Raw genomic sequence first — 15444 nt, forward strand, 5'->3', positions numbered from 1 at the left:
TGTACATTCAAATACATCTAGTAAGAGAAGGTATAAGTGAAACCAAGAATATTTTCTAATATTACAAAATGGTGATAGCATTTCAGGAATGCAGACCTAGTAGCATTTTAAGCCAGAGACATAGAATAGAAAAATTAATGCACCAAACAGGCAGGATAACATTATGATTGAGAGCATGACTTGCACTGAACAGCCTGGATTTATCTCATGGTTCCATCAGTAACTAGTTTTGTGACCTTGACTGTAAGATTTAGCCTTGCTTTTCCTCCATAAAATTCATCTGTTATACTAAGATTATAATAGTATGTACATCCTAGGGTTTTGGTGAGAATTAGTTGATTTAATGGCTATAAAATATTTAGAGTAATGACGGACATAAAAGTACTATGTGTTTATCATTATTATGACCTTTGATCTTTGTCAGTATTATTAATTAGGGTAAATATAATGCTTTAGGAGAAGAAAACTAATCACCTAGATCTGCTTCCTATTCAGTGTTATGATTCCATTGAAGATCTACGTAGAGAATTTCTGTTTGCAAGTAGAAATTTAAACTGTCCCAAGATGTTTTTAGCACATAAATCTGAACAAAATGATGTTTTTCTTCTTAGTGAATGGCACATAGAAAATAAATCCTGTGATTTAAAATTAGTCACAATAATAATAATAAAAATAGTAATCACTGATATTTATTTAGTGTTTAATGTCAAGTATCATGGTAAATATTTTTCACAGCTGCTATGAAATGCTATGTACAATGACAGTGAACCTAATAAGATATCCTAAATGCATTCAGTTAAATGATTTAATCATCATGTAAGCAACTCAAAGTTTTTTCAAAGCATCATTCTCCTATTTGAATTCAAGTATTTTGTGTTTCTTCTCTCATTTCTTTGAAATGAAGTGCTACATTAAAATATATTTTTAGTAGCTGGGCCAACTATAGATAAGAAGTGACATACCTTCTTTGTTTTACATGGCTTTGAAGATGGTTTCAATTTGTTTATTTGTATTTTTTCAGAAGAGGCAACTGGTTTACACTCTTCATGTATCATTCATAGTCAAGAAAATGAAATCTATTGAAAAGACATAAGGACAGTGGCAAATAAAAGTTCAAAGTATCTTTATATCTAGACAGTGTTCATAATTTAACTGTCTTTAAATATTTGCAAAACTGAAATATTCTAATATTTGCCAATTATACACATGATGTGCTGGATTTATAATCCTGGTTTTATTGTAAATCAGAGTCATCATCAAAAAGGAAAAATAAATCTTTCCAGCATAGTAACAAAAATTAATAAAACTAAAATAAATATACAAACAAAATTTTAAACTTTTTGCTATCTGGATATAAGGCATTCTAGTTAATAGGGAATCTGTAACACCAGTTCTTCCTTTTATCAAACTGAACAGGAAATATAAAAATGCTTTAACTTTTGAAATTATTAAATGAAATACAACATATATTGATTGAACAACTCCTCTGTGAAATACACTATACTATGATATAAAAGATGAATTAGGTAAGTTTTTATTTCCAAGGAACCTTAAACAGTACCAAAAAATGGAAAATGGAACAAATCAATCCAACAAAAAACTAAATATTTTATATCAAATTTTTCCCTTTTTCTAAAACTCTTCTCTATTTCCCCTCTTTTCTCCTATGAAGCTTGTGACTGTTCCCACCTGGGTAATAACTGTGACCCAAAAACTGGTCAATGCATTTGCCCTCCAAACACCATTGGAGAAAAATGTTCTAAATGTGCACCAAATACGTGGGGCCACAGTATTGTCACTGGTTGTCAGGTGAGTGGATCAATTTTTTCATCAGATAATTTTTGTAGAGATTTTGGTTTTATAATTGGACACTTGAAAATCCAATATGCTATTATAAAACAATACAGAATTATCAAAAGAGTGTATTGTAAATATTGGTCAGTATCTTCAGTTTTATTTGTAGGAAAGATTATGAAGTAAGTATACATTTCTGCAGCTGCTTCCATGGTATCTACAGAAATAGGGGGAGAGAAGGACAAAAAAATTATAATACAACTAAGAAATAGCAATGACTTTTTTGCTAGAAGCTGAAATATATCTGCAAGGTATAAGGAAATTAAAAACTAGTGAAGAGAATTTGCCAAAAATCTGCAGGGATTGCCCCCAAATTGACAAGATTTATCTGTCAAGAAGTAGTGTAAAGGATTTTGAAAGTCATATTAACAGTCTTCAGATTGGAAAAAATCTTCATTATTTTTTTTTATTTTCTTTCTGTGGGTTGATGATAGAAAATGCCATGACCAGGCTCCTGTTCAGAGAAATGTATCTAGCATGAGGGGAGAAGGTAAGAATTTATAGGACTGTTGAAAAATTTTAATAGAAGATGCCAAAAGCCTGAATCCAGTTAACAAGCTTCCATGAGGATTCAGGAGTGACATATCTTAAGCTGATATGAACTGAGTGACTTGACAGAAATGAAAGACAAGGCTTAAGAATGACTCCCATGTCTTGCTTCAGAACAAAATAGAGGATAGTAGGTACCATTTACTACTAAAGGGGTCATAGGAAGAGGAGCAAATTCAGGAAGATGATGAGTTTGAGGTTATTATTAGCATGTTATATTAATTAAAATATAACTCACGCATTTAAAGTCATAAGCTTTGACCAGTAGTTACACTCATGTAACCATCCCTTCTGTCCCTTTGCAATTAACTCCCCAATAATTCCCCGTACAACCACTGTTGCTTCTAGCACTGTCTTTTTCCATTTCTACATAGTTTCATACATATGGAATTATACTCTAGATCATTCTTTTGTTTTTGCTATTGCTTTGGTGAAGCAGGGCTTGGTTTGTCTTTCTTTGTTTAGTGTGATGCTTTTGCAGTCCATCCATAGTGTTGAATCTATCAGTAGTTTATTCTTTTCAAATGCCTTACAATATTCCCATAGTGTAGTATGTTATAACTTGTTTATTTATTTCCCATTTGCTTGGCATTCGACTCATTTCCAGTTTGGAGCTATTAGGAATAATTTTTCTGGGAACATTAGTGCACAACTCAAAAGCATATTTCTAGACATTTGTTTACATTTCTTTTCATATGAAAGCTTCACATCTTTGCTAACATTTGAAACTCTGACCATTTTTAACTATAAGCAGTCTTTCAGGAATGTTTTGCATTGTTTAATGTCCAAAGACATTGGGAGTTGTTTTGTTTATTTATTTGCCATTCATATATTTCCTTCTGTGAAGTTTTTACAAATGTTTTCCCCATTTTTATTTTGTGTTTTTTAAAATAATGAGCTTTAAGAATTCTTCACATATTTAGGATATAAATTCCTTAACATATATGTTCTTTTTATTTATAGATGACAGCGGAATGCATTCAATTCTTATTACACAGATAGAGCACAATTTTTCATATCTCTAATTGTATACAAAGTATATTCACACCAATTCATGTCTTCATACATGTACTTTGGATAATAATGATCATCACATTCCACCATTATTTATAACCCCCTGCTCTCTCCCTTCCCCTCCAACCCCTCTGCCCTATCCTGAGTTCATCTATTCCTTCCATGCTCCCTCTCCCTATCCCACTATGAATCAGCCTCCTTACATCAAAGAAAACATTTGGCATTTGGTTTTGTGGGATTGGCTAACTTCACTTAGCATTATCTTCTCTAACTCCATCCATTTACCTGCAAATGCCATGATTTTATTCTCTTCTATTGCTGAGTAATATTCCATTATATATGTGGGATTAGGCCCCAACTTTCTTAATAAGACTCCTTTGGCAGAAGAATTAAAATCAAGAATCAATAAACGGGATTGACTCAAACTGAAAAGTTTCTTCTCAGCAAAAGAAACAATGTGTGAGGTGAATAGAGAGCCTACGTCTTGGGAGAAAATTTTTACTCTTCACACATCAGATAAAGCACTAATTTCTGGGGTATAAAGAACTCAAAAAGCTAATATACAATCAGTCAACAAATATATGAAAAAAATGTTCATCATCACTAGCAATTAGAGAAATGCAAATCAAAACTACTCTAAGATTTCATCTCACTCCAGTCAGAATGGCAGCTATTATGAAGACAAACAACAATAAGTGTTGGCGAGGATGTGGGGGAAAAGGTACACTCATACACTGCTGGTGGGACTGCAAATTGGTGCAGCCAATATGGAAAGCATTATGGAGATTTCTTGGAAAATTGGGAATGGAGCCATCATTTGACCCAACTGTCCCTCTCCTCAGTCTATACCTAAAGAATCTAAAAACAGCATACTAGAGGGACACAGCCATATCAATGTTTATAGCAGCACAACACAATAGCTAAACTGTGGAACCAACCTAGATGCCCTTCAATAGATGAATGGATAAAAAACATATATGGTTTATAACTGTATTTCTCCTAAAATATACCTTTCTTTTCAATAAAAATATTCATTTCATTTTTATAAATGCTGGTTTATTACCTTTTTGTTTTATGGTTCATGTGTTTTATGTTCTAAGAAATATCTCTTTTCCCAATTTAAAATCCAAAGACTTCTCTCCTGTGTTTCCTTAATTTTTAAATTATTAGCTCCTAAATTTAGGTTCATTTTGCATAGTAACTTTTATATGGTATAAAATAATGGTCAAAGCTCACTTTTTTAGTGGCTGTCCAATTTTTTTAATACCATTTATTGAAAAGACTATCCTTTTTCCCACTGAATTACCTTAGTCTGTTTTTCTAATCAATTGACTGTACATATGTTCATGCATTTTTGGATGTTTGGTTTCACTGTCTGCATGTCTATCCTTATGTCTGGATTACTCCAACAAGGAATGAAATCAGATATTGTATACTCTTCAACTTTGTTCTTTATTTCCAATATGTTTAGGTACATTTCCAAATAAAGTTTCAATTCAGCTTCCCAATTTCTTGACCAAAAAGCCTTCTAGAATTTCATTTATGTTACATTAAATGTGTAGATCAATTTGAAAAACAAAAAACAAAACAAAACAAAAAAACATTGACTTCTTAAGAATATAGGATCTTCCCATGTATGAACATGGCTTAATTTTGCATTTATTTAGGTCTTTACGATTTTCCTCAGCAATGATTTATAGTTTGGGGGCATGCAAACCTTGCAGATATATTGTTAAATTTATTATTATTATTTCATATTCTATGCAAAGGTAAGTACGATTCTTTGTTCCATTTCATTCTCTAATTACTTGTTGCTAGAATAGAAAATCATCATTTTAATACATTACACTTCTGTTCTATAATCTTTCTAGAGTATAATTCTATGTGCTTTTTTGCTAGCTTTATTGGGGTTTTCTATGTAGCTAATCATGTCTTCTGCAAGTTAAATTTTACTTTTTCCTTTCCAGTCTGTGTAAATTTTACTTCATTTTCTTTTTGTCAATAACTTTTACATCTATGTTCATAAGAATATCCAAAGAGTTTTTTAATAGTGTTGTCTGGTGTTGGTATTGGGCTACTGCTAGCTTTATGAAATAGGTTGGAAAGAATTCCTTTCTTATAATTCCTGAGTTTGTACCATCAGTGAAATAGAAAACAGGAATAATTTAGAGAAAATCAAACAATGGTTCTTTGTAAAGATCAATAAAGTAGACATATTCTAGGAAGATGAATAAAAAAGGAATAAAGTATCAATATCACAAATGAAAGAGGGGACATCACTATATATCCTATAAACACTAAAATAATAATATTGTAATAATATACACAATTTTATCAATAAATTCAGCAGCTTGCATGAAATAAAATTTGCTTAATTTGATCTTTTTTTATTTTTAAGTTTTCCTAATTATTATAATATTCATTAAAATAATATGTACTCTAGAATTGTTGGAAGAAATATTTTATTGAGGTATATTATCCTTAATGATTTTGATTTCTACATGTTGTCCCAATTACCAACAGTGTTTAACAATTGTTCTGATTTAGCTGTTGGTTCTTTCAGTTCTCTCAGGTTTTGATCATATATTTTAGAACAGTATCATAGAGGTATGCACATTTAGGATTTTTATGTCCTTTTGAAATGATGGCACCCTTATGATAAAATGTCCTTTTTTAGTCCTGATAATATTCCTTCTTCTGAAATGTTCTTTTTTTCTAATATTTATATAGCCATTCTATCTTTGTTGTGCTTGGTATTTGCATGGTGTGTTATGTATACTTTTCCACAAAAATTGTTTTACGTTATATCTAATATTTCAGTGTTTTATTTAGGTATTGCATATTTAAATATTTGTTGTTTGTTCAGTCTTAATACTTTGGACTTTTAATTATAGTATTTAAATCATTTTTATTTAATGTAGTATTGATATGATTAGATTATGTGCCCCTCCCTCCCATCCCCATACTGGGGATTAAACCCAGAGGCACTGAGCCACTGAGCCAGATCCTTCACCCTTTTTATTTTTATTTTTTTTTTATTTTGAGATAAGGTCTCACTAAGTTGTTTAGGGACTCACTAAATTGCTAAGGCTGGCTTTGAATTTGTAATCCTCCTGCCTCAGTCTCCTAAACTGCTGAGATTACAGGTGTATACCACCACACCAGACTACTTCTGCTTTTTCTGTTCACTTTTAACTTGCCTTATCTATTCTTATCTTTTCTCTTATTTTCCTGCCTTCTTTTGGATTGAATAACTTTTATAATGACAGTTTTCTTTCACTTTTATATTATTGGGTAACCCTGTTTGTTTTATGGATTAGGTGTTTTTTGAGGGGTATACACTTTTCACTTTCCCAAAACTACCTTATATAAGACCTTTTTACATATATCATAACAACCTTTACAGTGATAAATCTCCAATTGCTTTTTCCTATTCTTTATGATATTATCATATATTTTATTTATTTGTGGTATATATCTCACAATTTTTTGAGATATATAATATATATATATTATATAAAATATAATCTATGATTTTGATTTAAATAGTCAATATCTTTTTCAAAGAAGAAAAATATTTTTTCTGTTTTTCCATATATATACACATATGCAGATATATGTGTGTATATATATAATGTGTATATATATTTAATTCCAATGCTCTTAATTCCTTTTTACATATCCAACTTTCCATATCATACCATTTTTCTTCTTTTATTTACTACCTTCCTAATTTTTATTGTTATTTTTTCTAGTATTTTAGTCTACTGACAATGATTCTTTCCTTTTTTGCTTAAAAACGTCTATTTTTTCTTCATTTTTCAAAGATATTTTTGGAGAGTAAATAGATATACAGATGGATATTGGTTTTCAGCTACTCAGTTATACTGTTTTTTTTTTAATATATAATTTTATGCCCCCCGCCCCCCAAGATTAGTTGGATCTGTTGATTTTGTAAGATGACCATTTTTTCAAATTTGGAAAAATTTTGACCCATTACTTCTTTAAATACTTCCCTATACTTTACCCCAGTCACTTTTTCTCATTAATATGTACATTGGGCCACTTGTTTTTTTCCCCCACATCTCATTGAAGCTTTGTTTGTTTGAATTACCATTTCCCTATGTGTTTCATTTTTGACAGTTTTGTTAAATATACAAATTTACAGATTAATTTTCTATCTTGTGTACTCTGTTAATCCAATTGAAATATTTTTAAAAAATCAAACATTACATCTTTGGTTATTATAATCATCTTTTGGATCTGTTTATAGTTTTAATTTCCCTATTCACTCATATTTTTATTTATCTTTGAAGATATTTATAAATATTTGTAGTGTCAAGATGATTGCTAATTCCATCATTTATTTCACAACCTTTCCTATTGGTTTATTTGGTTCTGAGTTGCATTTTCTTTTTTTTTTTTTTTAATTTTAATATTTATTATTTTTTAGTTTTCGGCGGACACAACATCTTTGTTTGTATGTGGTGCTGAGGATCGAACCCGGGCCGCACGCATGCCAGGCGAGCGCGCTACCGCTTGAGCCACATCCCCAGCCCGCATTTTCTTGATTCTTCACATGCCTGATAAATTTTGAGTGCTAAATATTGTACATTTTTCACAGTGGTGAATCAAATTTTTGTTGTATTCTTTTAAAGAGTGTTGAGTTTTATCTTGCAAACAATTTAGTTACTCACTAATCATATGAACATTTTTGAAGCTTGCTTTTAAGTTCTGTTAGGGAAGATATAGCAAAACCTTAAATCCAGGGACCACTTAACTCTATTACTAAGGTGTGACCCTTCTGAGAACATTACCCAAAGCATTATATTGTGGCTCTCCTGTCCTGCTGTTGTGATATAGACTATTCCAAGATCACTGTGAAGTCTAGGTGTTTTGTCAGTCCAGGATTTTTTTGTTTGGTTTGGTTTAGTTTGTTTTTTTGTTCGTTTGTGTTTTTTTGTTTTGTTGGTACTGGGGATTGATTTCAGGGGCACTTGACCACTGAGCCATATCCCCAACCCCATTTTGTATTTTATTTAGAGACAGGGTCTCACTGGGTAGCTTAGCACCTTGTTTTTGCTGAGGGTGCCTTTGAACTCTCAATCCTCCTGTCTTAGTCTCCCTAACCACTGAGATTACAGCCATACCACCACATCCCGCTCACTCAGCCCATGGTTTTTTAATGCTTTATTTTCCCCAACCAGTAGAATTTGTTCTATATGCACTCATCAGCTTTCAGACAAAGACTCAAAGGGATCCTTGTGCAAATCTCTGGAGTTCTTTCTCATTCAAACATCTTCCTTTTTGAACATATATTATACTTGTTCCCATAAATTTTAGTTGCTTTGCCTTCTCTAAACTCCACCCTTTGTCCCTTTGGTTTCTCCTCTCTGTGTATTGCAGCTTAGAAATTCCACCCCCCATATACCACAGCCTCATTTGTTTTTCTCTTGTCAAAATTACAGTTCTGTGATTTCTGTTATCCAATGTCTGATACAATTGTGTCTTGGTTTTTATTTATTTATTGGGTTATTAGTTTAACAGCTGAGAAAGAGAGGAGGTAAAGCTTTACATGCTGTAAAAACTAAGAAAGAGTCTGTTCAAAAAGAAGAACCAGTCCTAAGTCCCAAATATAACATTAGGGCCAAGTAAGACTAAAGATGAACTGTGTTCATTAAGTGTAAGAACAGTAAGTAAGGACATTTGTTATGTTAGTTAGAGCTGTTCCAATCAATCAGATTGAGTTAGGGAATATTGAAAGGTGATAAATGTGATAACCAGGTGTGGTTATCTCTTTGTTAGATCCCTCTAGAGATGGGAACTCATTTTTTGACTCAGCTTATGTACAATAGTAGACTCTATCCATTTTTATATATGTGTGATAAAACATCTGAATGCCAACCTAGAATATACTGAATTTGGAGAGAACAGGGTATTTATTGGCAATTGTTTGAGGAAGTTGATCTGACTTCAATTAAACATGTGATTGGAAAAAATAAAAACTACACAGGACATTCATTTTTCTATTGCCCATGGAATTGTTAAATTTGAAATTTCCTAGAGCTCCATTTTGAGAAACAAAACTAAAATTTCTCAAGAATGTCAGATCTTATGAGTATAAATAATGCTCTAAATTTCTATGATTGACTTTATGTATTTCCAACATCATATCCATGCATCTGAGGGATCTCTTCCCTTCTATCCACAAAGTCCTATGATATAGCCAAACTCTAATGAAACTCCTAAAATTACAGCTGTTAGTTAATGTTTAGGATGTAAATCAGAATAGAATATAATTTAAATCTCTATAAAAGAATAGTTTATTTTTGTTGTTGTTGTTTTTTTAGTGCTATCACTTTATTGGCCCTTGGATTAACATTAAGCTGATTTAAATTTTTGATTCCTTTGAACCATCTTTAAAAATCTAAACTTCTGAATAGTAACACATTTTACATTATGAAGAACTACATAAAGTAACAATTAATGTAGCCCTCACAAATAATTTATTTACAAGCATACATTCTAGTACTTACAAAACTTGGATGAGTTTAATTAAATGATCAGTGACTGGAGGATTTAGCTTCTCTTTCTTTGTGTCATGGATAATTTATCTGAGCTGAGGTGTGAGCACACACATCATTTGAACTGCTATTGAAGTAGAATACATAGCTGCCACTTTACTAGCAGGGGAATAGTGAATAAATCCTTTATTGCTAAACAAACATTACATTTAATTATTATTTAAGTTTGATGTTAATATCATGTTATCTGTGCATATAGTTAATAGCCTCATTTATTCCCCACTCTAGCTTCCCAAATAAACTTCCTGATTTGGACAGGTCCCACTGTCTACTCTCAATTCTTCCTCAAGTATTTGTTCTGTCTATGGTTTTGAACAATAAATTCAGGAGCAGACATTTTCTATTTTTATTATTTAAAGATATGTATGTTTCAAAGGACTTTTAAAACTACAACTGTAGTTTTCCATACCATATCATACTTTTGTTTCTAACTATGGCTCATCTTGTTTAAGTGAATCGATACATATTTAATGCAATTGGCAAGAAAAAATTATATGAATGAATTAGTAAACCATCATAATTTTGAAACTTCATTCTACCTCTGATGTTCTACAAAGATGAGTTACTTGGGGGTTATTACAATGGGTTATGCCCATGTTTGAAATATAACAAATAATTTTGGAACTTTTGGTTTAAAATAACTTTAGTAGCCATCTCTATTGCAGCCTTTTTCCTCCATAGCAATGAAGAGATAGAAAAATACTGTAAAACATGCAAAGTAAAGCCTGATTGTTTTCATATCAGAGTCTCAGAAGATTTGTCACCAAACATTTGAGTAGAAAAAGACAACACAAGAGAAACTGATGATTGTGTGTTACATCCTAAAAAGAGTAGTCTTCTAAGTAAGCTATTATTAGGAGGAACAGAAGCAGGGATGTCCCCATTGACAGTGGATAGAAGAATTAAGCTGAGCAATGAAGTGGGAGCCAGACTTGGTTCTGCATTAGAGCTGTAGATCTGAGAAGGATGATAAAGTGAGGTCACAAAGCATAAACACCATATGGTGGTAAAGTCAGACAGAGAGGTGTGAGTCTCATTTGAGTACCAACTCAGGCCCCAGTCGGGAGAGAGAAACCACACAGTTTCTGTAAATAGGGAAATTTGTATATAAATAATGGTTAACTGAAAAAAAGGTAATTACTAATTTAAAAATAATAAAAGAGTTATTAAAGTTCTTGACATAGCATGTAGAAAAGAGCAGCTACCATCTGTCAGCCAAGAGAGAGTGGACACTAAAGGAACTGAGGGCTAGGAGGGAGCACACCCCTCACCCTGGTGAGGCTGACATTCAAAGGAGGGTGTAGAAATCACAGGTATCAACAGCCTACTTGTCATTGAAAAAAAAAAAAAAAAAAAAGCAAATCACCAGAGTTAGTGGGCAAGTGCTCATCTTTGGAAGCAGTACCATTTTGGGGGAGTATAGACATGCAGGAGCTACTCAGAAGCAGTATCATCTCAGAGTTGTATGATGCGGAGTGAAGCCATTGAGAAAGGTGCCTATGGGGGAGAGTGGCCTGAAGGCAGAGCTGGGATAACTTCAGGGCCTCTAGGAATCTGTACTAAATAATAAAATAATAATGGTAAATGGTAACAATATTAATAAAGAAACACAAACAGGATGGAAGTTTCTTGGACCTCTTTGGATCTTTTCAGGGCCTTCATTGACAAAGCCTGACACACTGCAACCTGGCCTTAGAGATATTTCTACAGTCTCTTGACAGTAAAGCAGGGTGGATTTGGAGCTAGAGCCTGTAGTTTGACAAGTGGCACAAATGGCCCCTGAAAATGATTTATTCCAAGATTCTAAATGACTTGTTAGGAACCCACTGGAATTTTCACTAAATGTCAAGAGATATGAACTCTAGATCAAGAGCAGAAACTCTTAAGAATGTAAGACAAAAGGATAACTGGGAGATCAGAAATTGAAAATGAGTGAAATGCAAAAGAAATTATTCAAAAGAAGATAAAACTGCAATTTTAATTAAAACATGCATTGGTGCTATAGACATACCAGAAAGTTCTCATTATATAAAACAGGAACTGAAAAAATGGGGAACAAATTTGAAATGTCAATACAACTAGAAAGGTAAAGGAAGGAAGAGGATTAGGGAAGACATTAGGAGATTAGATTTGACAGACAGATAAAAGTAATGTCCTTTAAGAATTACAGTTGATCCTGAAGAAAAAAAATTAATAAAATAGAACAGATAAAAATATCAACAATTCATCAGAATAAGAGTCAAATTTGCATCAAAAACAATTTTGCACTGTAATTCCAACGACTCAGGAGAATGAGGCAGGAGGATCAAGGGTTGAAAGCCAGACTCAGCAGTTCAACAAGGCACTAAGCAACTCAGTGAGACCCTCTCTCTAAATAAAATACAATAAAGGACTGGGTTTGTGACACAGTGTTTTAGTGCCCCTGAGTTCAAACCCCAGTACCTAATAATAATAATAATAATTACTATTATTATTTTTTTCATTATTATTTCTCAAACTGAAAGAACTCACCATGTTCTGGTAAATTAATGAATACCCTCAAATTTTTAAAATATTGAGCAAAAATTTGCATTACATAAACAAACTGAAAATAATGCATACAACTGAGGTGAAGAACAGAGGTCACCAGTCAATTTCCTCAAATCTGGGCTGTCTGCAAAGCTAAACTTCAAAAACCAATAAATAAGATGTCAAGTCCTGAAGGTCTCCCTGGCTTCTCTGCATCTGGATTGCTTCTCCTCTTATGTTCTCATACCATTTTCCATTGTATAGTGCTTATTCTGTCATGTTATAATATGTATTTATTGGTCTCCCTCCACTGGACATAGGTATGCTCCCATAGAACTTTCATGCTGCAGTAGTGAATCAATATGTAGTGAATATGAAATGAAATTTGGTTGTCTGAAGTATACTCTTTGAAGCAAAAAGTATTTGAAGAAAACCCATATCTAACCCTTCCCCACTATGGAAAGACAGAAATAAATACATTTCTTCTTATTCACATAGCGTTATTATTTCTATTTGTATAAATGGAAGGAGCAATTTTAACGTTTGGATCTACTGATGTTTCCCAAGTAACTAAAACAAATAGTACAAAGCATATGATAGATACAGGATTGTTATGTGTTTGAATAAAGCCTAGGAGCATTAAGATTAAAGTTGAAGATATTTCCTATGAAGCTGTATTAACAGTCACTGTCTTTCTCTCCTCTGTAGGCTTGTAATTGCAGCATGGTGGGCTCCTTGGATTTCCAGTGCAATGTGAACACAGGCCAGTGCAAGTGTCACCCAAAATTCTCTGGTGCAAAATGTTCAGAGTGTAATCGAGGTCACTGGAACTACCCTCACTGCAATATCTGTGACTGCTTCCTGCCAGGGACAGATGCCTCCACCTGTGACTCAGAGACTGGAAAATGCTCTTGTAGTGATCAAACTGGGCAGTGCACTTGTAAGGTAATATGCTGTTGAAATGCTTCAAGGAAAAGCCTCAATTCTGATTCCATTCTTCAGTTTCAACTTTATGAGGTATTTGTTAATCCTGTTTCATTAAGCTGTACCAAAAAAAAAAAAAAAAAGGTCATTGCCAGAATTTCTCCAGCACAGATAAGTTATGCTTTTCAGTAACTTACTTTCAACCCAAACCCAACTCTTTTCCAGTTGATAGAGATGATGTATTTTCAATACTAAAGCTAAAGTAGTTTATATATATATATAATAAATATATATATATTATATTATATATAAATAATATATAAATATATATATATTTATAGTTGATCCTGAAGAAAAAATATAAATATATAATATTTATATATATTAATATATAATATATAAATATATTATATATTAATATATATAATATAAATATATAATATATAATATTTATATAAAAATATAAATATATAAATATATATATATTATATATAAATATATATATATATTTCCTGTGATTAAACTAGAATAATCTGTGGGGTGGGACAAATAAGACTTTTTTTAAACATCAGAAAAAATCACAGCTAAACACTAGGCTTAAAAAAAATTTCTCTCCTAAACTTAATCTTTAATCACTGCATATTGGGAAATGCATTTACTGCTAAGAAAATTCAGTAAAATTTCACCACATACAAACACTGACGTTACAAAGAGTGACTGTGCAAATTTCAGCTCTCATTAATATTGTCAAATGATGTAGAAAAACAGACAATTAAAAAGGATGAAGGATTTTCCCTGTTAAACATTTCTGAAAAATCAATCCAGGATACATGCAGCTAAAACTGTGTCAGAGGGATCTTTTCAAGGTAAAAATCTATGGAAAGAGAGACAGAGAAAACAGAAAGAGGTAATCTGGGAGTGGTTGTCAGTATAGTTTTAAGGATTTAGGAAAATGACAACTTCTATCAACAAAGGACCCAGTCAAAACTAAGTACAAGGCTACACTATTACATAGTATAGTTATATTTATGTGCTGCATATAATATGTGTTATATGACACAAACATTATAACTTGAAAATGTACGTTTTTTAACCTCTGCCTGTTTTAATTTTACTTTTGGAATTCTCATGAGGCTTTCATATTGCTCACAGCAGAATTGTAAGAAAAGTGCCACTTAAATTTAAAAAATATGTATCCACTACCCTTAGTAATTGATGCATTTATAAACAAAATACTTCTTTTAAAAACCCATGAAACCTAACAGTAAGGTTAAATACATATGGCATTAAGATGTGAGTCTAATATTCAGTATTCTTTTATTTTATTAATGAAGTATAAATGTGTTCCTATTATTCACTGTTAAGTTGGTCTCCTCCTAACATTGCTATTATGAACTCGAATGGGCTCTCTTCTTTCTTCAGGTGAATGTGGAAGGCATCCACTGTGACAGGTGTCGGCCAGGGAAATTTGGACTTGATGCCAAGAACCCACTTGGCTGCAGCAGCTGCTATTGCTTCGGTGTTACTACTGGGTGCTCTGAAGCAAAAGGACTGATCCGAACGTGGGTGAGTACGGAGTTGCTGAGCCGTGTAATGGCATAATATTAGTTCCTGCTGGCATCTTTTAGTTGGGCACCGAGGGATGGTAGGTAATGGCAAAACATTTAAGTAATCTTTTCCCCTGTGCATGTTCAGAAATGCTAAAGGGGCTATGTGCCATTAGGCACATGGAGTAAATGACTTTTTAAAAAATTCTTCCTTAAAGATAGTTCATTTATTCTTGATAAGGAAATAGATGTGAAGTGAAGAGGAAGCATTGTCAGGGAGGGCATTACCCTTTCACAAGGGAAGAAGCTCTGTCTTGAGGAATGAGGGCACCAGAGCATGAATTTTGATATGTAGTAATGCAGCAATGAAAACCACCAGAACTTGTTACATGTATTCCAACAGTCCTTAGGAAATTTTCAGTTTTTAGTGTGGGAGCATGCTCATATTTAACCTTATTTTTCTT

General features: G+C 32.4%; 1 protein-coding gene and 1 long non-coding RNA gene across 9 annotated transcripts in view; one reads left to right on the forward strand and one right to left on the reverse strand.

Moving 5' to 3' along the window:
• The window catches only part of Lama2 (laminin subunit alpha 2), a 559330-nt gene that overhangs the window by 341176 nt on the left and 202710 nt on the right, over positions 1-15444 (forward strand). For all 8 annotated transcript variants that reach the window (XM_048798152.1, XM_048798156.1, XM_048798128.1 and 5 more), the window contains 3 exons: positions 1673-1809; positions 13218-13454; positions 14856-14999. In XM_048798152.1, the coding sequence (XP_048654109.1) occupies positions 1673-1809; positions 13218-13454; positions 14856-14999 (518 nt within the window). The remainder of the gene's footprint in view (positions 1-1672; positions 1810-13217; positions 13455-14855; positions 15000-15444) is intronic.
• LOC125615080 overlaps positions 10113-15444 on the reverse strand; it is a 53582-nt gene continuing 48250 nt past the window's right edge. The window contains exon 3 of the long non-coding RNA XR_007345639.1: positions 10113-13552. This is a non-coding gene — a long non-coding RNA (uncharacterized LOC125615080). The remainder of the gene's footprint in view (positions 13553-15444) is intronic.

Source organism: Marmota marmota, unplaced genomic scaffold, assembly GCF_001458135.2.
Source record: "Marmota marmota marmota unplaced genomic scaffold, marMar, whole genome shotgun sequence".
Taxonomy (NCBI): Eukaryota; Metazoa; Chordata; class Mammalia; order Rodentia; family Sciuridae; genus Marmota; species Marmota marmota.